Here is a 23,444-nt window from a genome sequence, read left to right as displayed (position 1 = left end):
GCCAGATCAACCACCCATCCAGTCACCCCACAGACCCGGGGAAATGGGAAACGTTTTCCGGCTCCCTAAGCTTTAGGATGGTTTGTTACCCAGCGAGGGCTAGCGGATAGACCCTCCATTTCATATCCAGATGGTTGAAGGCAGTACTTCACGTTACAGTTTGACCGAGCTCATGGTCGGAATTTGTCTTCCTGGTTTCTTAGCTTCCTACCAACCTGTCCCTTCCGACCCATTTCTGTCACTTCGTCTCTCTGGACCCAGAGTCCGGGTCCTCTTGGAGAGACCCCACTGGCGCTTCTCCGCACCTGCCTTGCACTCTGGGTCTGCTGGTCTCCTTCCCCACAGGTGCCTGCCTTCTGCCTGCCTCGGACCCTGGCTCGTTCGGGGAAGCCTGACAGAGAGAAAATATCCCCAGATAACCAAGCCACCGCCCTGCCCTGGCAGGAGATGTACCTTGGTGGTGGCCCTGTCGTGTGACGATGCCTTCGCCCACGGAGAGACGGGGGCAGGCTCCTGAGGGCTACCTGACGCTGATGGAGGCCGAGAGTCAGGCATTAGGCCAAACTCGGCACATGGTTTCATTTTATCCTCGCCGCAACCCAGAGAGGTGGGAGTTGGCAGATGGGAAAGCTGATGCTACGAAGGTGCAGGGGTTTGAACTGTGCCCCCCACCCCCAGTAACGTAACCCCTGGTGCCTATGAGTGGACTGTACTTGGGTTCTTTATAGAAATAGTCAAGTTAGGGTGAGGTCATATGGGTTAGGCTGGGCCCTCATTCAATGACTGGCGCCCTTATACGAAGGAAACTTGGATGCAGAGACCCGCGGAGGAGGAGGCTGTGTGACAGTGAAGGCAGAGACTGGGGTGACGCCGCCACCAGCCAAGGAGCCCTGAGGAGGGCCGGCAGCCACCGGCATTGGGAAGAGGTGAGGAAGGGTTCTCCCCGAGAGTCTACAGGCCCCGCTGCCACGTTGGTTTTGGACTCCTGGCCGCCAGAACCGCGAGAGAATAAAATCCTGTTGTTCGAAGCCGCCACGCTTGTGGTGCTTTGTTACGGCAGCCGAAGGACCCTAGTGCAGAAGGTCTGGGGAGCAGAGAAGTCTGAAAGGGTTCAAACCAGTCCTGCCAGGCTCTTTCCAGAACAGGCGGCCTCTGGGTGACCCTCCGTGCTGCCGGCAGAGGCTGGGCAGCGCGGGGGGGCACGAGCAGCCTCTCTGGAGGCCCGTGGAGGGACGCTGCTGGAGGCGGCTGGTGGGGACCCCTGGATGCCTCTCAGCGCTCCCACTCAGGATGGATGGGCCTGTCTGAGGCGAGCAGGCGATGTAGATGCAGAAGGAGCGTTTCTGCGTGGTTCCTTCCCGACTAGTACACCGTGGGCAGCACACCACATGTATCGGGCTGGCAGGCAGCCTTGGCCCACGGAGCCAGCGGAAGTGTCTATCGTGCTGGGCACTGGGCGCCACGCTGCCAGCCGCCTCCTCTGTTAGCACCCATGGGACACACACCAGCTACTGAACAGGCGTCTCTGGGCACCTACCAACAGCCGTGAGAATAGGCAGGTCGATCAGTCAGCCACCACCACTTAAGATTTCCTTCTGTCCCATCCCAACTGGCATGTCCTATGCATTTTATGTTTTTTGTAAAATTATTTTTAAGGAAAATAGCAGAAATTACTCCAGAGCTCTCGATGCCACGAATGATCATCAGATGCTGAGGAGGCTTGGATGCCACATCTCACTGCTTCCACGAGGGACCCACAGCCCGCCTCCACTGCCTCTGTCACACCTGTCCCTTTGTTCCTTAGCGAAGTCCAAATGTTCCTTGTTTTTACCCCGTTTGCTGCCAGGTCTGAGAAACTGTGCCAAGGACAGATGCCAGCCATCTCTGCATCATTTTTAACTTCCTTTCTCTCAGCGGGGAGGATGGCTCAGTGTATAGTAGGTGCAAATATGCACATAAATGTGCACACACACACAAATACTGTCACAGATGTACACAAGTGTCCCTGTTCCCCCAGCCCCCACCACACACACATTCCGCAGGATGACTTCTTTCCTCTGACGTGATTCTTTGGGGTAGCAACCACAAGTTCAAATTCATTTATTCATTTGGCAAATATCTGAGCTGCTAATATGTGCCAGTCACCAGGGCTGATCCTAGGATGTGCGGGAAATTATTTTTTGCAGGGTGCCTATCTCCATAACAATTTAAATCACCCCCAATCGGCTCTGGGCCATTGGAACTTCAGCCAGGGCAGCAGGCCCACGGCCAGGCTCCTGCTGTGGGTGTCAGAGCCGGGGAAGGCACAGGGCACAGGACAGCCTGGTCAGCCTGCGAGCCCACTGGGTGGTGACTGCAGGTGGACATCTTCCCCTTGTTCACTCAACTGACAGCCAAGACCAGTCCTCAGACCCCACCGCCATCTCTCCCTGATGATGTTGGACGTGTCCCTCCCTGGCCTCTGGCCTCCAGTCTCCAGTGTGGCCGAGCCCCACTCTTCTGCACAGACAGCCCAGGGCACCTGTGGCCCCCTCTCGCCCATGCCTCACTGCTGCCCCTGGCAGCCGTCTCCCACACTCCGAGCACGGGGCCTCTGTCACGCTGTCCCCTGCGGTGGCTGCTGTCTCGTTGGGTCTTCACCTGGCTCACTGTGTTATCATCCAACAGGACTCGGGGCCGGCTCCTCCAGAAAGCAGGGCACAGAGGCTGTGGCCCCAGCCGCCTGGATCCCCACTGGTCTTTCAGAGGTGACTCTGGAGCTGCCCCCAGGCTCTTCCTGCAGGTTCCCCGGTGTCCTGTGTGACCACAAGCGACGCAGGAGAATGGAGCTTCACAACAACCCTTTATTCGCTGGTTTCCCCCCCGCCTGGCCATGAGCTCCAAGGGGCGGCCCACAAGGTGCCTGATATCTAGAGGCGGCACCAAACACATTTAAGGACCAGAGGGAGGCAGGAAGGGCGGGAGGGCAAGGGGCAGGGTGGTCCCACTGCAAAGGCCGGGGTGGTGTTCAGTGCGAGTGAGAGGGCTCCATGTGTTTTTAAAAGAAAAAGCGGGCACACAGCCTGGCAGATTTTTTCCTACTTATGGGCGTGAACATTTGGGAAATGCAGCACTCAGGAAAGATGGAAAAATCGCAGTTCAAAAATGAATTCTGCCAAGGACGGGGAGTAATATTCTGGAATTCACCAAGAGGGTGTGAATGCTCCAAGGAAACAGACCCAACCAGATTGTTCCGCAGATGCCCTTTCGAGGTCAGGTCTTAGAGTGGAGGCTCTTTGGCAGGTTATTTTGTCCCCAGAGGGGACTCAGGTGGAGCCCACAGCCCTGGAAGGCACTGAGGAGTATAAACACAGGCGGGGCGGGGTGAGGTGGGGGGCTCCTAACGAGGGCTTAGTAGGTGCCTGTGGCCACTCAAACAAGCCAGGATTGGGTCTCCCTTTGTGTCCTCAGGGCCAGCCAGAAAGTCCCCAATGCTTATCCCTAAAACAAAGGCAGGAAGAAAAGGGTAACGTCCTCCCTTGCAAAAGACACCCCCAAATGTGCTGAGTCCATGCGACTCCTTTTTTTATCCGTGAGTTAAACGAGTTAGACGCTCAATGCCCACCTCTCAGTGAGGGGGCGCCAGCCTGCGGTGTGTCTGTGTCCTGCCTGGTCCTTGTTTTGTGTGCGGTGTGACCAGCTGCCTCGGGGTGCCACCTCCCGGCACAGGTACCAGCGCCCCCTCGTAGCCCACAAACACAGGACATGCACGGTCTGACGTTTAATGCGGAATTTACACGGAGGTACACATCACCTCGCACCGGGCACGTGGTCTGGCTGCATCTGTGAAGAAGCACAGCATCCTTGTGTCCATGTGAGAGTGGGGGAGGGTCTCCACGGTTTATCAGACGCGCTACCCCACCCCAGAAAAAGTACAGTACCCGTTTCTGTATAAGAATATATTATTTAAAGGCAGTTTAAAAATAAAAATTCTGTACAGTATCACGAATTCCTTTTTTGTTTTTTGTTTTTGTATCAGTGAACGAAGTGGTTCTTAGAAAACGTGGTCGTGCGGTGCCGGGTGGTCAGGGTCAGCTCTTCCCGTGTGAAGGACTCTCAGGTCGGGTGGCTGGGTCCCAGACCCCTGCTGGCGCTCCTGCTTCCTTCAGGCATGATCTGCTCGGGAGGGAAAGTGACCACAGGTTTGTTTTTGTTGGGATTGAAACGGGCAGGCGATGTCGCAAATGTCACGGGATTAGACACAGACTAGGTTTGAAAAATGAGGCCATCGGACGTATTGTTGAACATGTGTAGGTAAAATAAAACAATTTTGCTCCCTTTTCTGAGCCAGTCGAAGCTATGATCTGACTTGAAAACGAAAAGCCAGCGTTTACCGCGTGCTTCTTAGGTAGCAGCACCTGCTCAGTTAGCTGCTGGGAACAACGGGAATGGCACGAATACCTTTACTTACACACTCGGGCTCTGAGGATCAGAGTGTGAGCGGCCTGTGCACGTCACTCAGCTTGGAATTAGCAGAGCCCCGGCCCCAAAGTGTGGTTTGTCAGATGCCAGGGCCTCTGCTCCTCTTGTAACACCAAACCCAGTTTCTCATGCCTGGCACCTTGAATGCTTACAAATCGATACTCTCCCAAATGATCCTTTAGACACATGTGTGGCATAACCTTATTTTTCGTCCCAATGAGCTGGTGTGCCTTCCGCATGGACTGAGCTGACTGGCTTATGTCACCAAGTGCACGGGGACATGATCACAGGGATGGTAGCAAATACCTACTTGCGAAAAGCTTTAAAGAAGCGTTTTTCCTTTAGAAGTAGTGCACAAGCTAATAATTGAACTTTCTCTATTAACTAAAGCACGCCCCCTTCCTTCAGAGCCTAATTCCAATTATTATAAAAAAGGAATAAAAGTGTCACCAATTCAGATTTCCTCCCTTCCCTCGCTCCTTCCCCCGATTCCAGCCCCGCATCCGTCTTAGCGGGAATCGCTGAGCTATCAGTGCGGAACGGCATTACCTTCGCTTTTTTTCACATTTCTGCTCCTTTCCCTCGGCTCGTCGGGGCCCCCACCTGTCAGGCTCTCCGTCTTCTGTAACCAGGACAGAGCACAGGGAAGGCAAAAGTCAGGCTCCGGGGACACTGAGTGACTGCTGTCTGTCAAGAGCTGCCTGTGGACTGAAGGTGCTGACATGTGAAACAGACTGATGTCTACAGCCTCGTGGCGCCAGAACACGCACGTGAGCTTTGCAGACACCGCTCTGCGCATGGGCCGACTTTCCTGCCGTGGGAGGCCACGCCAGGCATGGTCGCTGTCTGGTGTTTGGACCAAGAGCTCACAGTATACACTGCCCTGGGGACCCACGGGTGGTGGTGAGTGCAGACTCCACGACCTTTCACCTCCTTTTCGGGCCTGTCCTTCCTGGGGGCAAGAAAGTGCTTTGGAGTGTCCCAGGGACCCCCATTGGGCAGCTGGCACTAGGACTTGGAGACTCAAGGCCTTTGTAGAGATGGCTCACGGATGGCGCAGGAGAGTCAGGGCCCTGCAGCTCCTGTAGGAGAGCTCCTGTTGCCTGTATCATTTGCCCTTAAGCTTCCAGCATTTCAGGACCTGGCTGGGACCTTCTGCTAGGATCCAGCTACAGAGATCGAGGTGGCTGGTCTGACCGTCAGTGGGCTCGCAGGCATTTACTGAGCACCTGCAATAAGTCCAGCATTGCACCAAGCAGGCTGAGAGAGAGGACAGCCACATAGGACGGGCCTCAGCAGTGTGTGGGGGGAGTGCCCAGGGGTAAAGGCCGGTGGGGACACAGTAGCAGGAGAGGCCCTGGCTGGCAGGTGGGGACATGGTACAGGTTGGGGGCAAGGCCAGGGTGGGATGCGGTAAGGCCTGCCAAGGCCAGATGGGGACAAACCATGAGGCACTAGGGAGACTTCCAGCTGCAACGGGGCCCCTGGAAAGCGGGGAGGCCATACCCTGGGTGGCTGGAGATCAGGAGGCGGGGTCCTTGGGTGACCCCAAGAGGCAGGGGGCCCTGGTGCAGAGATTTGCACAGCGCAGCTCATAAGGCTTTCCAGCCTGTGAAGCGTATCAATCCCCAGAGAACCCCAAAGCCAGGCAAGGTCTGTCTCCCTGAACCCCGGGAGGGGCTGAGCTGCCCGTGTGCGAGTCCACAGCCTGGAGCTGGGATGGGGGTGGCGGCTGTTCTCTTGCCAGGAGGGGCGCCTCTCTCCACCACCTTCTCACTGAACCAGGTCAGCCCCAGGGCAGGAGGAAGGGGGAAGGACGTGGGGCTGGGGCTGCTCAGAGGGGATGGAGGCGCCATGGATGCTGACGCCCAGTCACACCCTAGGCGGGTAGCGCTGTTCCCTGATCTCACTGACGTGGCTTTTCTTGGGGTGGGAATGAGCGCCCGTCCAGGGGGCCACTGCAGTGCCTCCGAGGCGCCCGCAGTGGGGACAGACCGTGCTGCCTGCTGGCCCGGGGAGGCCGCGCTTACCTCGGTCTTGGAGTCGTCCCTCTGCTTCAGTTCCTCATATCGGTCCCTGGATTCCCACAGGGGCTGCAGCATGCTTTCCTCCACCACGGGGAAGAGCTGGAGGGAGACAGAGACGCGGTCACCTGTCCACCATTGAGGCCACAGAAAACGTTTGTGGTAAAACAGGTGGCAGGTCCTGCATCTCATGGATTGTAAAGGAAATCTGCCTCCAACCGAGTGGCGCCTTGGAGAGCCCCCAGGGGTGCAGCCTGCTATGGAATCCAAGGCGACCGAGGCTCCGATGCCCCTTGCACCTGCCACCTGCCCACCTATTTCCAGAGTCCCCTCTGTCTCCTGCTTGTCATGGGGACCTGGTAGGAGTCACTCTGTTCCCTCTTCCTCCCGTGCGCCCCCTGACTGTCCATGCTGTGGTCTCCACGATGCATTCTCCCATCTTCTCAATGCTAACCTCACCCACTGGGCCCCTGACGACCCCAGAGCCCGGGGCGGACTCCGCTCACACTGCCCTCAAGCCTGAGAAAGGGGCTCTGTCCTGTCTGTCCACCTGGGGGACTGTCACCAGCCTCTGAGACTCAGCTCAGGGATGCCCCTCACCTCGGAGCCCTCCCCAGCCCCACAGCCCTGGGCACCAGATCTCCACCCGGGACACTTTCTGCACTTCCCCAGTTGCACCCCTGCCCACGCTGCAGGGGAGGGCAGGGCCCACTGGTGTGTCACCGAGGCGGGGACTAGAACCACTACCCTGAGGTGGAGGTGCCAGTCAGTGGAGAGCGCTGTGCACAAGAAGGCAGCTCCCAGAGAAGTGTCAGTGCTGTGGGGTTCAAGGAAGGACGCGCTGAGGTGGTTCTAGAAGGTTAGCAGGAACAGCAGGGGCTGAGGCTGGGGGGCCCCAGGGGAAGGAAGGAAGGACGGGGAGGTGAAGGCTGGGAGACAGAAGTGCTAGGGAGGGTGGGGGCCCATGGTCCTGTGTTGGGGTCATGGGGAGCCATGGAAGGTTCATGAGGGAGGTGGAGACAGTCTCCTTCCTGAAGGTCAGCCTGGCGAAGGCCGTGTGCTGGGTGCAGTGAGGTGAGACGGAGGTGGGGACCGGTTAGGAGGTTCTTCTGAAGGGAGGGTGAAGGAGTGGACAGGCTCGTGGCTGGTGCCCCGGGAGGACAGGGCCCGGGGGTGGCTCTGAGAGGCACTGCGGAGGAGGTCTCCCTGGGAGCCAGCAGGCTGGCCACGGTGGCCGGTAACGGGGAGCCAGGAGGCCTGCAGCTGAGCTGCCGGGTAACAGGTCAGAGGGGCAGGGGCGGGGGCGGTGCTGGGGGAGGCAAGAGGATGAGTTTCGGGTACAACGGTGTTAAGGTGGAGGGGGGACTTCAGGCGGAGTGTCGGCAGGCAGTTATAGCTCACTTGCATGTGTGTGAGTGTGCACGCATGTGGGCACACAGCATGTGCATGCGTGGCTGCGCAGTATGTTCTCACGTGTGCACATGTGTGTGCATGGCTGTGCATGACTGTGTTTCTGTCGTGTCATCCAGCGCGTGGTGATGGTTCTCACCTTGGTCACTGTTTCAAACATTGGGATCAGGACAAACTTGATGAAGCCAATTTGGGCTGTGGCTTTGGTCACTTTGTCCCGGTCCATGAAAGGGGCCACGGGAAGGCCTTCCGACTTTTCACGGTCACTCTGGGGAGAGCAGCATTAAGAAAGAAACATGTAAGGAACCTGGGGGCTTTGAGGACCATTGTTCTCCGAGGAAGAGAAAAATGAGCTCATATATGACAACCAACCAAACCACTCTGCGTTATGTAAATGAGCAATGACAATGACTAATCATTAGAAAAGATGGTAATACACTGAGTGCTATTAGGGTGTTCGCTGGGTGTGCAGGGCCACACCATGCGGACCGAGGGGAGGGGACAGGCAGAGGCTAATCAAGTGGATCACAAGGATGCTCAGTGGCAAAGCAGCGTGGAGACCCCCCGCTCCACATTCTCTTGGGGTTCATCAAGCTGTTGTAGTCATGGCTTATTATCCTTTCCAGCATTTTCTGTGTTCGGCTGGCCTGGCTTTCTGGGTCAGAGCTTCCCTCGGACACCCCGGGGGTCCCCCTGCCTCTGCAGTTCCTGACCTTCAGCCCATTTGCCTGACATGTCCACCCCTAAGAGTGGCTCAGTTAGTGGGAACAGGCAGTAGTTTTACATCTTGAGCTTTTCCAGGTTGTCACTGTCTTCATGTTTCAAATTACAACCTGTTTCGTTTTTGCTGTGCGCCTGCTGTGCAGGCTTTCTGGGGGCTGGAGACATTTCTGCCGCTCCATCTGCTAGTCTACTGTGGCACGTCTGTCACGTTCACAAGTGGACCCTGTTTGAGGGGCTAAGAACAGTGACAGGGGGCTTGACCGCTGTGCATAAAATAGTGACATAAAATACTCTTACCTGCATAAAATATTCTTCTAATAAGCAGTCCACCCAAGGCTCGGAGACTTCTATTGGACGCACCTCATTAGAGATATCACAGCATTTTATCAAAATCATCTTCAGCTGGAAGAAGAGACGCGGAGTCAGGCAATGGGGCACAGGCCAGAACCCATCACTTCCTGGGCTGGACTTGCTGCCCAGGAGAGGAGCGGCCGGGTGGGCGGTGCTGGCCCACGGGGGCTGAGCTTTGCTGCCCCCTCCTCCAAGGCTCAGCCAGTCACCTGCGGTGGGTGCCCTGGACGTCTGCATCTAGACCCTCCGCCTCAGCTGGGGAAAATGGGGGTCACTGCACCCCAGAGGATCAGAATGTTTTCCTGGAGGGATCTTGAGGGATAAAACAGCCCATTTAACATAAGAATGTTCTGTCATATGAATATACATTGTAAAGTTCGAAAGTGTCTTCTTGATGATTGAAGATACAGAGAAAATGTAGAGGCATCGTTAGTGAAGAAGAATGAAGCCACTACATTCAAGCTGCTAAGCTATTAAAATCACATTCCCTAAGGCATGAGATGATTCTATTCTTGTTCTAACCAACAGGGGAACTTACACCTGAACTCCCCAGTCCTGTGCCAATGCCTGGATATGCCTCAGACCTCCAGGTAACCCTCTGATTACCTCTGAAGGACCAAGAGAAGAATGTCCCCATATCCAGACCACTGGTCATGACCAGACCTCCTCGGTCCATCCTCCAGACCACCTAGGGCTAAGGATGGAGAACTGACTTTTCTCAAGAATGTACTTTTTGCTATAAGAACTCTTATCCTTTCTTTCTTCTTCGGGACACCTCTGGGTTTCTGCCTAGCTATGTTTCTGGTTTGCAAACCCTAAGGCCTTTGAATAAATCTTGATCACTTATTTCTAGCCAAAGCATCCAGACTTTTTGAGTTGGCTTGACATCAGGAAGCAGAGGTTACAAGGTTAATAAAAGTGGATGGTGTTGGGACCCCCGAATGACAAAGTGGCAAAATAGAAACACAGGCTGAAGGGGACCCTCAAGTAAAAGCGGGGAGGATGTGGTGGCAGCACCCCAAGCCCCCAAAGAGGAGCGGCAACTGAAGTGCTGCCTGCTGACCCCATGGGCATCCACAGGGCAGGACTCGATTCTTCCAGAGTTAGCAAAACTGCTTAAATGTCAGAGGGGCCGTTAGTTTCTGCCCTCTGCTCCCAAGCCTGGGGTCTTCCCTGCGTTAGCCGCCATCCTGCAGAAGCCTCCTTTCCCCCACTCACTATCTTAATCAAAATGAGACAGAGGATGAGAACCCGCTGCCGTTAGCCACGAAGGGGAGCTTTACCAGGAGAGGGACCCCGCTAGGCAGCTTTCCCTGGTGACAGGGGGACTTGATCGACACCTCACTCCAGGGCAAGGTTAAGAATTTTGGTTTCTTCGTTTCCAGTCTCAGTTGGAGAAGAGGACTCATTGATCAGTGCCCCTGCCCTTGCCCGCAAAAGGAAAAATGAGCCTACTTACAAGGGTCATGTGCTCCTCATTGCTGTAGTCAAAATTCTCCATTTTTTCTTTGAAAGAATCCATGATTTCTGCATGCCTGGCCATGTCAGTGGCCAGGATTAATGTGATCATCCCCTGAAGAGTGAAAGAGCAAAGCATGAGCACTGGGCATAGTCCCAATGGTTCTCTAATGGGGCTGGCTGTGTACACACTACGTCATTCAGCGCTCACGCCAACTCTACGCGTGTGTCTAAGAATTACGGTCTTCATTTTTAGATACAGAGACTGAGACTTGAAGAGGCCGAGGAGCCTGCCCAGGCCGCAGTGGGGGAGGAGAAGGCTGGGGCCGAAGCCCAGGTGGGAGGCTGACGCTTCCCACGCCGCCTCCCGAAGCAGCAACAGCCTCCCTCCGGCCTCCCAGGAGGATGTACTTGTGGGTGGCCGGCCTCGCCAAGGACAGATGCTTCCCGCGGTTTATTAACCTATGAAACGTATGTTTAGTGACATATGGTTTGTCCCTTCCAGATCTTGTTGGAGGTCAACGACTGATTTTCTAAGGGTATTTTTTTCCTATTATCTGTGTGTGATTATATGTGCATCTATTGCTTGGGAATGATGGAGTTCTTCTCTTTATAAATTTGTAAATGAGGATGCAATCAGTTTTTAATATAAACATTTTATTACTTTGTTAATAAAATATTGGTTTAAAAGTGACGTAATCCAAAACCATGACCATGTGACCATCCATCCATCCATCCATACAACCCAGTCAGCCACCCATCAACTGATCCATCTAATATGTCCATCTGTCCATGCATCCACCCCTCACACCTACTTGTCCCACAAGCCTTTACAAACATACCTCTGTCCTGAATAGGGTGTGCTTTTTCATGAAACTAAAGCCATAAGCATCAAATGCAGAACTCAAATGAGCCAATACAGATCATCTCAAATCTACTTTAGGGTACGGGTCTACCAGTGGCATTTTGAATGGTGCAATTTCCCTGGGAAGACTTAATTGTGTAACAGTGAAGGAGCTCTGCCTGTGAGGAGTTAGTCCTCAAAATAGTCCATGATAAAATGTTATTAAAAATTGGAGTGCTTGAAGTTGTCCCAGAGGCTCGTTACACTGTCTCCGTTTTTTTGGACTCTTTTTTTTCTTCTTCTTGTTCTGATTGTTTTTTTGCTTCCTTATGTTCCAAATCCTTGATTTGATTCTCAGCTTCATCCACTCTACTGTTGATTCCCTGTAAATTGTTCTTTATTTCAATTAGTGTATCCTTAATTTCTGACCGGATCTTTTTTATATTGCTGAGGTCCTCACTAAGTTCCTTCAGCATCCTTATAACCAGTGTTTTGAACTCTGCATCTGATAGATTGCTTATCTCCCTTTTGTTTAGTTTTTTTCTGGAGTTTTGTTCTGTTCTTTCATTTGGGCCATGTTTCTTTTTCTCCTCATTTTGGCAGCCTCCCTGTGTTTGTTTCTATGTATTAAGTAGAGCTGCTGTGACTCCCTGTATTGGTAGCATGGCCCAACATTCGTGACATAGGAGTGCCAGAAGGAGAAGAGAAATAGCAAGAAACTGGAAATCTATTTGAAAAAATGAAAGAAAACATCCCTAATTTGGTGAACGAAATAGGCATGCAAGTCCAGGAAGCAGAGAGTCGCAAACAAGAATGGGCACAAAGAGGCCCACTCTAAGATATATCATAATTAAAGAGCCAAAGGTTAAAGATGAAGAGAGAATCTTAAAAGCAGCAAGAGAAAAGCAAGGAGTTACCTACAAAGAAGTTCCCAGAAGACTGTCAGCTGATTTCTCAAAAGAAACTTTGCAGGCTATAAGGGACTGGCAAGAAGTATTCAAAAGTCATGAAAAGCAAGGACCTACAGCCAAGATTCCTCTATGCAGTAAAGCTATCATTTAGAATCGAAGGGCAGATAAAGTGCTTCCCAGACAAGAAAAAGATAAAGGAGTTCATTATCACCGAACCATTACTATATGAAATGTTAAAGGGACATATTTAAGAAAAAGAAGATGTTCAAAGCTATGAATAATAAAATGGCAATAAATACATATCTATTAACAATTGAATCTAAAAGACAAACTAAGCAAACAAGAACAGAGACAGAATCATTGGATACAGAGAGCATTTTGATGGCTGCCAGATGGGAGGGGGGGTTGTGGGGAAATTGGTGAAGAGGTGAGGGGATTAAGAAATACAAATCGGTAGTTACAGAATAGCCACGGGATGTAAAAAACAGTATAGAAAATGGAGTGGCCAAAGAACTTATACGCAAGACCCATGGACATGAACAATGGTGGGGGGATTGCCTGAGGGAGTAGGGGCTGCTGGGCAGAGGGGTAAAGGGGAAAACATTGGGACAACTGTAATAGCATAATCAATAAAACAGAATTTAAAAAATTGGGACAACTCATTTTACTCTCAGAAAAAGTCGCGTTTGAACATCAGTAAAGCGTTTAAGGCAGGACAACCCTGTGTGTCCCCATGGGGGACAGCATGAAGAAGATCCTGGCTGTGGGGTAAGCCACTCCTCCAGTCAAGCACCCCGTTCCTGGCGGGGGTGGGGGTGATGCTGAGTCTCCCATGAAGGAGGCATTGCAGGCGCTTTGCTTCCTGGGTTGTATGTATTCCAGGTCGCTGGGCAGCCATCAGAGGCAGCAGCCAAGGCAATGCTGTCCTTAGGGATTTGCTCCTTATCAGAGCACCTTGGGGCTTGCAGAGTGGCTCCATAAACAGGGCAGAGAGGCCAGAAGGCCTGGAGATAAGGAGAGAATTGTACCAGAGCCAGTGATTCAATGTCATCGTCGGCAGCCGTCCATCTCGAGAGACGATGGTGTAGCTTCTTTTTTTTTTTTTTTTTTTTTCTTTTTCTTTTTTTTTTTTTCAGATTTAATGTGTTTTATTGATTAAAATATTACATTTGTGCCAATTTCCCTTCCCTCTGCTCCCCTCCACCCGGTGGCCCCCCTCCCTCCAGTTGTCCCCCCCTTTTAGATTATGTCCATTAGTTGTGCATACAGTTCCTCCCAACCTCTCTCCGTCTATTCCATTCCCTCCTACCTTGATCCCCAATTCCTATATCATCTCCCTCCCTTTCCCCATTCCCCCTCCCTGTTGACCTTCCCCCAATATGCTTCCCGTACCCACAGTTCCTTTTCCACTCTCGTTGCCTGTTTAGTTTGCCTTTGTTTCATCTCCTTAGCTTCTGTTTTTTAAACCAGTCCCTTTAACATCTCATATAACAGTGGTTTGGATCTAATGAACTCTTTCAGTTTTATTTTGTCCTGGAAACACTTTCTCTGTCCTTCTATTCTGAATGACAACTTCGCTGGATAGAGTATTCGTGGTTGTAGGTTTTGGATTTTCATTACTTTGAATATTTCTTGCCAGTCCCTTCTTGCCTGTAGGGTTTCCCTTGAGAAGTCTGCTGATAGTCTAATTGGGACCCCTTTGTACATAATTCTTTTCTTCTCTCTTGCTGCTTTTAAGATTCTCTCTTTATCTTTAATTTTTGACATTTTGATTATAATGTGTCTTGGAGTGGTTCTCCCTGGGTCCAGTCTCTTGGGAACTCTCCTTGCTTCCTGGACCTGCAAGTCTATTCCCTTCCCCAAGTCTGGGAAGTTCTCCTTTATTATATTTTCACTCAATTTTTCAAGTTCTAGTTCATCTTCCTCATTCTCTGGCAAACCAATGATTCTTATGTTGGGCCTTTTATAACTGTCCCAGAGGTTTCTGATCCTCTCATTGTTGCTTCCCATTTCCTCTCGCTGCATTGGTTGACTACTTGTTCCTTCTCCATATTCCAGTTTGTTGAAATGAACTCTGGATTTTTGTTCCTCACCATCTGTCTCGTATGTGGTTTTGTTCCTTTCGTTATGAAAGTTTTTCGCTTCTTTCTTATCTTTTTCCTGCTCTTTTGTGAATTCTGTAAGCCACCTGATAACAATGGCCCAGAACTGAGCCTCTGACAGGTTTCTTACCTGTTCATCTGTCAGGTTCTCTATCTGCTGCCTGGTGAGCTGTGTCACCGGTATTTCTATAGTTGTCTGCCTCATTTTGACAGATGCGTTTTGTTTTCTTGGGCCGGCTGTCGGGGGCAGTGCCTGTGTACTCGTAATGACCCAGCGACCGGCGCCGTTTGGCGTCACAAGTCAGCGCCCGGCGCCTGTCTGCGACCTATTCCGCAGCCCTGTGGTGCTTTCTTTCTTTGGGGGCGGGGGTCCAAAATGGATTCACACAGTTATTCAGCTAGGAGACCGGGATCCGTCCTCCCGCCCCCCTGGGCCTCACTGTTCAAGGCGATGCGGTGGCCGCTCTCCCCAGCGCTGGGGTCGCGCACTGCCAGGGGCTTGACTGCCGCCGGGATTTTTCGCCGCCCCGCCGCTCCGCAAACAGCTTTGCCCTCTTTAACTCTTACCTGCCCAAATGGCACCGCTGGTTTATAACTTCATATGTTGGGCTTCCGTGTAGTTTTATTTTCTGGAATTTCTAGTTATCCTTTGTTTTGAAGTAGTTGTATTCCTCTCTAGTTGTAGAGGGAGACTTAGCGTGTCCGTCTAAGCCTCCATCTTGGCCGGAAGTCGATGGTGTAGCTTCTTAAGAGTCTATCTGCACCGCCAAGAATGGCTGTGCAGTCTGACTCGGGAGTGACACGGTATCTGTCTCCTCCCGTGTTGAATCGACATCTTGCGATGACGCTGGAGTGTCCTCTCCAGTGAAGCTGAAGCTACAGAGCCTGGGCAGGGTGATATGGAGGGTCTGCTGTTGCCCATGCAGCAGACCCCCCTCTCTTCGCAGCTGAAGGGTCCAAGGGAAAGACGGAGTCAATACAGCTTGGCTTCAGGTGCGCTGCAGGAGTTGCCGGTGTTGACTACAACGTCGAACCGCCTCAGGGACTCCGGCTCCGGATTTTCTGTCGGGGTTTACTCCCTTAGCCTTTCCCCTGAAGAGGTATGCCGCAAGGCAGCGGAGGTTTTTTGGAGTCAGAGTTTTCCTTCTCTGATGTGCCCTGACTGGAAGATCGAACCAGCGACACTTAGCTCGCAGGCCGACGCTCAATCCACTGAGCCAAACCAGCCAGGGCCCAAGTTCTGGAGACCAGAAGTCTGAAATCAAGGTGTTAGCTTGGCTCTATTCCTGATGATTCAAGAGGAGGATCCTTCCTGCTTCTTCCAGCTTCTGATGGCTCCGGCATTCCTTGGCTTGTGGCTACATCACTCCAGTCTCTGTCTCTGTCATCTCATGGCCTTGTTTTCCATGTATCTGTGTCTTCTCCTCTTCTGTCTCTTATGGAGACATTTGTCATTGGATTTAGGGCTCACTTAGATAGTACAAGCTAATCTTATCTAGAGAGCCTAACTTAATTATGACTGGGAAGATTCTTTTTCCAAATAAGGTTACATTCACAAGGTCTAAGGGTCAGGAGGTACATATACCATGTTTTTTTTTTTGGCAGGGGGTTGGCTACCGTTCAACCCACTATATTCCTCCAAGAGATCACCCCGGTATCTCCCCTCCCCTGCAATGTGAGAGGGTGGAGCAGAGTTGTGTTCAGTGGGACCTCCTCTGTGAAGGAGGTGTTATTTGTGGCGAGCTGGAAGTGTCTGCCTCAGGACAGGTGGTGGCGCTCTTTCCTGTCTCCCAAAGTGCCCTGAGAAGCGGTAAGGTCTCTTATCTGATGTGGGCAGTGGGGCTGACTGGGTCCTGGGGTGGCTGGGGAGAGCAGCTGGGACGTTGGGGACAGAGGTCAGGGCTCTGCTAGGTTGGATGCAGCAGGCCTGTCTGTCCAGGGCCTGCCGTGTACTCATTGTGCTCCCTGGGCCAGTTACCCAAGGTCTGGGAGCCTTACTCCCCTGGGCTGCGACGGAGAACGGGCCCATCTCAGAGGTTAAGTTCAACAGTGGCTGTGAAGTGCTGTGCGTGGAATCCCATGTACATGCGCCAGGGCTGTGTACCTTGGAGGCGGTGGGAAGGAGGGTCGGTTCCCCAGGATCCCTGGTGGGTGCTGCTGTGACCGGGAGCCTCAGCCACTAGAGAGGCGGTTCTCTTGTGGCCATGTTTGCTGTCTCCCCTCAGACCGCTCCTCACTCTGCAGCCGAGTGCCCCCCCACCCCCCCCCAGACACACACCTGTCGGATCTGCTTGAAGCCGTCCGGTGGCACATTGGAGAAGATGTTGCATTCAGGCTGGGCGAAGATCTGGAAGGCCACCGCACAGTGGTGGTTCTCCAGGGGCGAGATGTCATTGTACCGGACGGCCAGCTCCGTGCGGGCATTGATCTGGTACCTGGCATGCGGGTGAGGGGAGAGGAGCCTCAGGAGCCTGCACTGGCAGGGCACACGCCACGGTGTCTGCGCGGTGCCCACAGGGGCCGGAAGGGTTGTGAAGGGGCTGCACGCTGCCCATGCCAGGAACTTGCCTCTCCTGGCTCCCCTGGCTCTCTGCTGCCCCTTTCATGAGATAAGCCTACGTTTTTAGACTTCTACCAGCTGGATGCTACCCAGAAATCTCAACTTCTCCCTGTTGCGGTGGCCTGAAGGTGACCAGGCCTTTCACTGTGGCACCTTGGAAAACATTTCAATACGGGCAAAAGGCAGACGTTTGGGAGGCAAACGAGATGCTGGGGTGCAGGCCCCGTGCTGGCCCGTCACCGAGAGTGGGCAGTCGGGGAGTGGAGGCCCACGGACTTCCGCACCTTGGAGCCCACTTTGGTCCTGACAGACGGGGCAAGGTTCTTGGGCACATTTGAGGTCAGCATGCACCCAATAAAAGTCAACACTCAAATGCACGAATTTGACAGAAAGAAGCGAGGTGTCCCTGTGAACGCAAACCAATGCCACATGGTGTGGACTTCAGCAGTCAGCTGGGGGAAACTCTGTGCCTGCGCCCCCTGCAGGGGTGGGAGGGGATCAGCGTTTCAGCCAAGCCCCCCCTGCCTGCCTGCCTGCCTGCACTCTGCTCGCTCAGTCCTGGCCCTCAGCCTTGTCCCCGCTGGAAACAGGCTGGGGAGGCTGCCCTGGGGGGAGTGAGACGCAGTGAATGAGAACCGGTGGGCTGCCCGCCGTTGGTCCGTATGCAGGCATCACACTCTGCTTCAGGGGGAAGCGGGCTCTGGCACCGGAAGGGCGCTGGGCCCATGCGGAGGTGCAGCCGGAGCCAGGGCCACAAAAGGGTGAGGCAGCTTCTTAGGGTTTGGTAACCTTGAAGGGTCCTGGCCCAGGGAGGCCCAAGGCCACGGACAAAACCCCAAAGTGGGGAGCTGTGTCCTGTGGAGGCCTCCACTGACAGCTCCAGCTTGGGAATGGTCTGAGGACTGAGCTGAACCAAGTGCCCCCAAAGACCCCCGCACGTACGTGTTGTTGTATCCTGGGTGATCCAGATCGTGGCAGACGGCTGCGGTCATCAGGGTCAGGACATCCATTTGGGAAAACTTCTCCTGGTTAGAGAGGGGGCGTGGGGTGGGGAGGGGGCGGAATGAGTGACAGGGGCCGGATGACGCCCCCTCTGGCCACTGGCCAGGTGGGAGAGGACCCGCGCACTCTCTGGGGTGGGCAGAGGAGCGCCCATTTGCTTGCTGAATCAGAGGAGCTCCGCCAGGGAGGGCACTGGCATGGGTGGGCTGGGTGGTTTCCCTGGGGTGGCGGAGGAGCCTCTGGGGAGGCCCATGGCTGTCCCCTCTGGGTGGGGGGTACTGCCACTGCCTGGGCAGGGCTCCCCCGGAAACCCACCTGGAGCCCGCAGAGGCAGATCATGCTGTACATCATCTGAGCCACGCAGAAGCAGTGCCGGAAGTTGTGGAAAGGGTTGTTCCTGTAGTTGTCATGGACGCAGAGCTGCAAGAAACGAGGGTCCTAACCGCCCTGTGGCCGCCGCCCACCCTCCTCTCCGAGGCCCTTCGCTGGCTGTTCCGGACGCTCCCTGCGCCATCCTCTGCACCCGTGTTTACTGAAGGTAAGAAGGAGGCGGCGCACCGAGGGCAGGGGCAGGCACAGACCTTCACCCTGGGCCGTGGACTCAGGTGTCTCAGGGACGTGTGAGGAGCTGAACTGGGACATGGAGCTGAGGGGCTAGCTGGGGGGGCCCCGGGACCCCAGGTACCATGGGACCTTTAACAGGTCTTTAATATCTGGTTATCGGTAATTTTATTTTTAAAAAGTTCTGCTGCTAAACACACACACACACGCACATACACATGAACACACGTGTACACACAACACACCGAAAAATGGTCACCCACACATGAACACACATACACTTCACACAGTCACACATGCACACACACAAGCTTACACCTCTGCACAGGTTTACACTCGCCCATGCACACATGCGTACTCACACATGCTCCCACCTACAGGCACTAGTAACACACTCATGCACACTGACACACACACTTACAAATGGACACTTGCACGTGCACATGCTCACACACGCACTTCCCCCACAAACACGCACTGTCACATACTCATACACACTTGCACACACGCACTTACACACGCCCTGCTTTAGAACACACTGCTGTGCTTGTCCGCCCTGGGTCCTCACCATTTCCTGCTCCCTGGAGTAGGAGCTCAGGGTAGAGTGTGTGGCGGGGACACAGAGACTGGCCGAATGTCACCAGGAAGGTGCCCAATGGTCACTCCTGTGTAACTCAATGAAACAGAGGGACTGGAAGGGCTGCCACTTACCAGCCACCTCTTGAGTGTGATGGGGTTGATGCTGAAGTCTCTGACCAGGCCAAGGTCGTGGTACATGTGCTCCAAGCAGCTCAGCATCTGCGGGCACAGGAGGGGCAAAGGGCGGTCAACAGCAGCGGGCTACCCGGCCCCCACTGTCCTGGGAGGTGTCGGCAGGGCAAGCCCTCTGGGCCCCAGGTCTCTGAGAGCGAAGTCAGTGGATGGAGGGGGTTCAGGACCCCCCAGAAGGGATGTGGAGTCTGAAAGAGCAGTCAGGGTTCAGAGGTCAACGGGATGATTTGTGAGACGGAACCGCAGCCGTAGGATGAGAGGGAGCACGCGACGCCCAGAGGACGCATCAGAAACGATTTTACTCATTTCCACCGGGACACACAGTCTCAGTGGGTGGACCCGACAGTCTGAGGCCAGGGACACGGCCCCACCGAGCCCAGGCCCGAGAGCAGTGCCTCACAGACAGAAAGGCCCTGCACCTGCCGGAGCCGGGGGAGAGGGCCTCTGAGGACGTGCACCCCAGACACGCATCGCCATGCCCCGTGGGGGCCCGCTGGGCCCGCAGACACTCTCCTAGTGTGTTAAATGCAGAGCCTGGAAGGCGGGCCCGTTCTGGGGAAACACCCTCCCCCAAACCTTACTTCATGGACTCTCTGCTAAAGAAATTACTGCTCAAGTTGAAATAGGTTTTGTTTTCCATCACAAAGAGGATTTATTGTCACTGTTATTATCTATTTAAATATTACTCAGAGCTTTGGAGTTAACTGAGGGAAAAAAGACTAAATTATTTTTTAATAAGTGGAAGTTTGACAAAGTGGGCTTTGCCTTCTGGGATGGCAGGTCTTGGGTGGAGAGTCCAGGGAGATGGAGATCTGTGAAGCAGGGACAATTAAGATGTCACCTGGAGGGGCAGAGCATGATGCCAGCGAGCCCAGGGCCACCACCGGTGCTCGGCCTCCGTCACCTCCGGTGCCTGCACAGCCAGGCAGGCCCTCGGGACCGACACCCCCCACCCCCGCCCCCGCCCACCAGCCCAGGTGCTACTCCAGGCCACCGTGTGAGCTGAACGAAATGTTTACTGTGAAATCAGTCAAGAGCCGGAGATGGGGTGGCAGACGAAACCATCTGGTGCCACTTGAACAGTGGGTCTGGAGCAGGAGTGACGTGGTGGTGCATCTGTTCCCAAGCTGGCAGCCGGGACACTGCGGCGGGTCGTGGTAGGACAGCTGGATGGTGGGGAGTGTGGAGGACTCAGGAGGTGACCAGGAGGCTCAGCCTGGAAGCCCAGCGCTCCGCAGACGCGGCCACGCTGCTCTTCCCAGCAGCCTGCCAGGGCCAGCAGCTGCGTGAAGTCATGGACTCCTGGTTCGTGAAGGGGGAACGCTGGGCCAGGCCCGAGTGCTACTGGGCACAGCGTGGGTCCTGCTCGGAGGGAGAGAGGTGAACCCCTACCCCTGGGGGCTCTGACATGCTCAGGGTGCAAGCTGCTTTGTGGGTGGCCAGATGCAATTTTGGGGGGACGGGGCAAGTGAGCTGTTGAAGTTTTTGGGTGTGACCCTTTAGTTATTCATCCTTGCCGCCCGTTGTCGAAAATTCATTGCGCCCCCAGGTTTGCAGAGGTCGGGGGCCCTGTCTCTGAGCATCTCCGGTTTGTCACCGCAGGCAGCTGGATACTTTCTGGAAGCATCAGTCTCCCAGTGCCGCTGAGCGGTGCTGGTGGGATCCTGGGCCGGCACTGCTGGCTGCTCTGTATACAGCCTGCGTGTCCGTACACCCCACGTGCAGGAGGACAGGGAGATGGCCTCCCCGTCAGACGCGTGAGCCCTTCACCTTCTCCACATGAGGTCGCCTCCTCTCCCTGGTCACACCGGCCTGTGCTCTGAGACAGGAACGGCAGCAAGGGCCCACACGGTGCCGCGCCATCAGCGGCCCAGGCTTTGCTCTTGCTCCTGGGGGTGCTGTAGTCAAAACGACGTCAGGGGCCATGATTTTTCTGGATGTCCCTAGTGGTGGCGCTTGTCCGCCTGCTGGAAGCGGGGTCTGCACGACCTAGGCCCTCTGTCGTGTCCACCTGCCCACAGCCTGGCCAACCCGGCCCGCATGTTCAGTGACTGCCACTGAGGCCAGAGGTCCTCACACCCGCTCATTTCTCCCAGCCGCGCGGCCTCCCATGCCCGGTCCCTTTCCGACGGTGTCCTGATCTGGCAGGGATGGCTGCGCACTTAAAACGCCTCCTGCTCCTGAGCAGCCACGCTCCCATCCTGCATGCGACTTGGTGGCTAGATGTTTTGGAGCACACATGTCATCTGGTTCGACGTTTGCTAGGGGACAATCCCTTGGACGCAGGCCGGCCTTCTCAGGGTGGCCGGGGTGGCTGGCGGTGGAATCTGTGGGTTTTGGGTCAGGACTGCGGAGGTGTCTCCTTTGCTGGGAGAGCAGGAATGAAGGCGTGAACGTGGTTCCCTCAGGCGGGTCTAGCGCCCTGGGTGCTGGGCCAGTGCTGACGAAGGCTCCCATGCAAAGGCCCTTCTCCTGTGATCTTCAGGGATGTCGCCGCGGCCGCTCTTGTCCCGGGCGCCAGGCTTTTTCTGAGTCTCTGTTTGTTAGTGGACACCTGGGAAGAGTCCGCAGACTTCGGTGGCCTGATGTCTGTGATGAGGGACATTTTGCGTTCTTGAGGTTCAGAAAGAGAAGCGTTTGACGGATCGGGTTAGGTACCTTGGCCAAGCACAGGAAGTCTCCATTTTTGTGTTTTCTCAGCAAAGGCAAATTTTAAAGAAATATTTCGCCGCAAGAGATGACTCTCTGTCCCAGATCCTGTATTTGTGGGTGTCCGGGGGCCACAGCCATCTGTGCCAACATTGTTTCCTGGCACGACTCTCCCAGAGAAGCCCGTTCTTGGAGAGCTATTTCTCCATAGCGTGGGGGAGGGGAGTGTCTGTGGGCAGCAGCTGGCCTGCTGAGAGGGTGTTTGTGGGAGCAGCAGACAGCACTTGGGGACTCACGAAGATGCCACAATGATGCTTCCTAGGGGGTTAGCCCCTGCCATCAGGACCCCAGGGTTTGAGGCCCCTGAACTTGACTGCCTGCCCCTCCGTCTGATACCCGCTTCCTAAGTTCTGTCTCCAGGCCCTCCCTGAGTCTACTGAGAGTCAGTTAAACTAAAACCTGGAGAATCAAGTTTAAAAAACCGAAAAGAGCAGAGAGGAGAAAGGCAAGAGGGAAGCGCGCTGAGGATGCCCCCGCCAGGTCCCGGAGACACGCGTCCCGGGAGGCCATCTCACTCACCTCGTTGGGCTCCCACAGCCAGACGTCAAAGGTGGGCTTGCGCAGGGCCTCTACGGTCTCTGGGGAGAGCAGGTACTGGGAAGAACAGGAGGCGGCGTTAGCCTCAGTGCTGGGACAAAGCCTGGTCACCTCTGGTGGGCGGTGGATGGTTTCTCCTGTCCCCTCAGGGGCACCCTGTGTACGGACCTGAGGGCTGCATTCTACCAGAATTCTGGACCAGGCAAACGCTAGGGACAGGCATCCCATCGGTGGCCGCCTGAGGCAGGGCGGGAGCGCCGGCATGACCTCACGGGCACAAGGTGCCGTTCTGGGGTGACAGAAATGCTCCATCCATCCCTCGATGGTGGTGGGTGTTACATGACTACACCAGTTTGACAGAATTCACAGTGCTCTGCGTCTATAGAAGATGAGCTCACTGAACGTAAGTTACATCTCAATAAACCCGACTTCACAAAAATACAAAGTGAAGTCAAGGGGAAAAACTTACTTGGTATAAATTCAAGTAATGGCTAAGAAGCTACTTGGAGTTGGCTTTTTGGAGGGGACTCTGTCCCTGGTTGAGCTCTGAGCCAAGGCAGGTTCTATGGATCAGCAGAGTTGGGGTTCACTAATCATGGGAAGCAGACACCGTGATTTTAGATGGAAAACTGTCATGGTGTCCCCCCAGGTTTTGGGGGTTTCCTATTTGTTTTTCAGGAATTGCAGTGGAGCAATGAAACCCTTTAGTTTTGACCTAGGCTGAGCCTTGTGACTCCCTGGGGCGAATATGAGATTTGGGTCACATTTTCCTACAGGAAATACACTAATATCTATCTGAAAACCTCAGACAACCTGCAGGTCCCCAGCCCCTGCGAGCGAGCAAGCGTGAACCCGAATATTGGCTCTAGAGGGTGTTTACCATCAGTTTGGCCAGAGGCCAGTCACTCATTAGCTGAAGACACTGTTGACAGGACCGCTAACTTGAGATCTTTCTTTTGTACTTGTTTTAAGATCCCCCCTCCCCAATTCCCAGGGCACTGCTGCTTTAACAAGGGCCCG

General features: G+C 54.3%; 1 protein-coding gene across 5 annotated transcripts in view; it reads right to left on the bottom strand.

The window, feature by feature from the left end:
• Positions 1-2,239: 2,239 nt before the first annotated feature.
• PDE9A (phosphodiesterase 9A) overlaps positions 2,240-23,444 on the bottom strand; it is an 89,970-nt gene continuing 68,765 nt past the window's right edge. For 4 of the 5 annotated variants that reach the window (XM_090271947.1, XM_090271960.1, XM_090271965.1 and 1 more), the window contains 10 exons: positions 22,407-22,481; positions 19,119-19,205; positions 18,162-18,266; positions 17,787-17,869; positions 16,563-16,719; positions 10,429-10,542; positions 8,916-9,020; positions 8,035-8,163; positions 6,492-6,587; positions 4,976-5,083 (listed from right to left, as the gene is read on the bottom strand). In XM_090271947.1, the coding sequence (XP_090128073.1) occupies positions 4,991-5,083; positions 6,492-6,587; positions 8,035-8,163; positions 8,916-9,020; positions 10,429-10,542; positions 16,563-16,719; positions 17,787-17,869; positions 18,162-18,266; positions 19,119-19,205; positions 22,407-22,481 (1,044 nt within the window). In that variant the 3' untranslated portion in view covers positions 4,976-4,990. Of the gene's footprint in view, positions 2,796-3,604; positions 4,156-4,975; positions 5,084-6,491; positions 6,588-8,034; positions 8,164-8,915; positions 9,021-10,428; positions 10,543-16,562; positions 16,720-17,786; positions 17,870-18,161; positions 18,267-19,118; positions 19,206-22,406; positions 22,482-23,444 lie in introns of those variants that run through there. The other variant, XR_016510044.1, reaches the window with a different exon arrangement.

The sequence above is a fragment of the Furipterus horrens genome, unplaced genomic scaffold (assembly GCF_987537825.1).
Source record: "Furipterus horrens unplaced genomic scaffold, mFurHor1.1.pri manual_scaffold_1, whole genome shotgun sequence".
Classification (NCBI taxonomy): domain Eukaryota; kingdom Metazoa; phylum Chordata; class Mammalia; order Chiroptera; family Furipteridae; genus Furipterus; species Furipterus horrens.
This window is presented reverse-complemented; position numbering and strand designations above follow the sequence as displayed.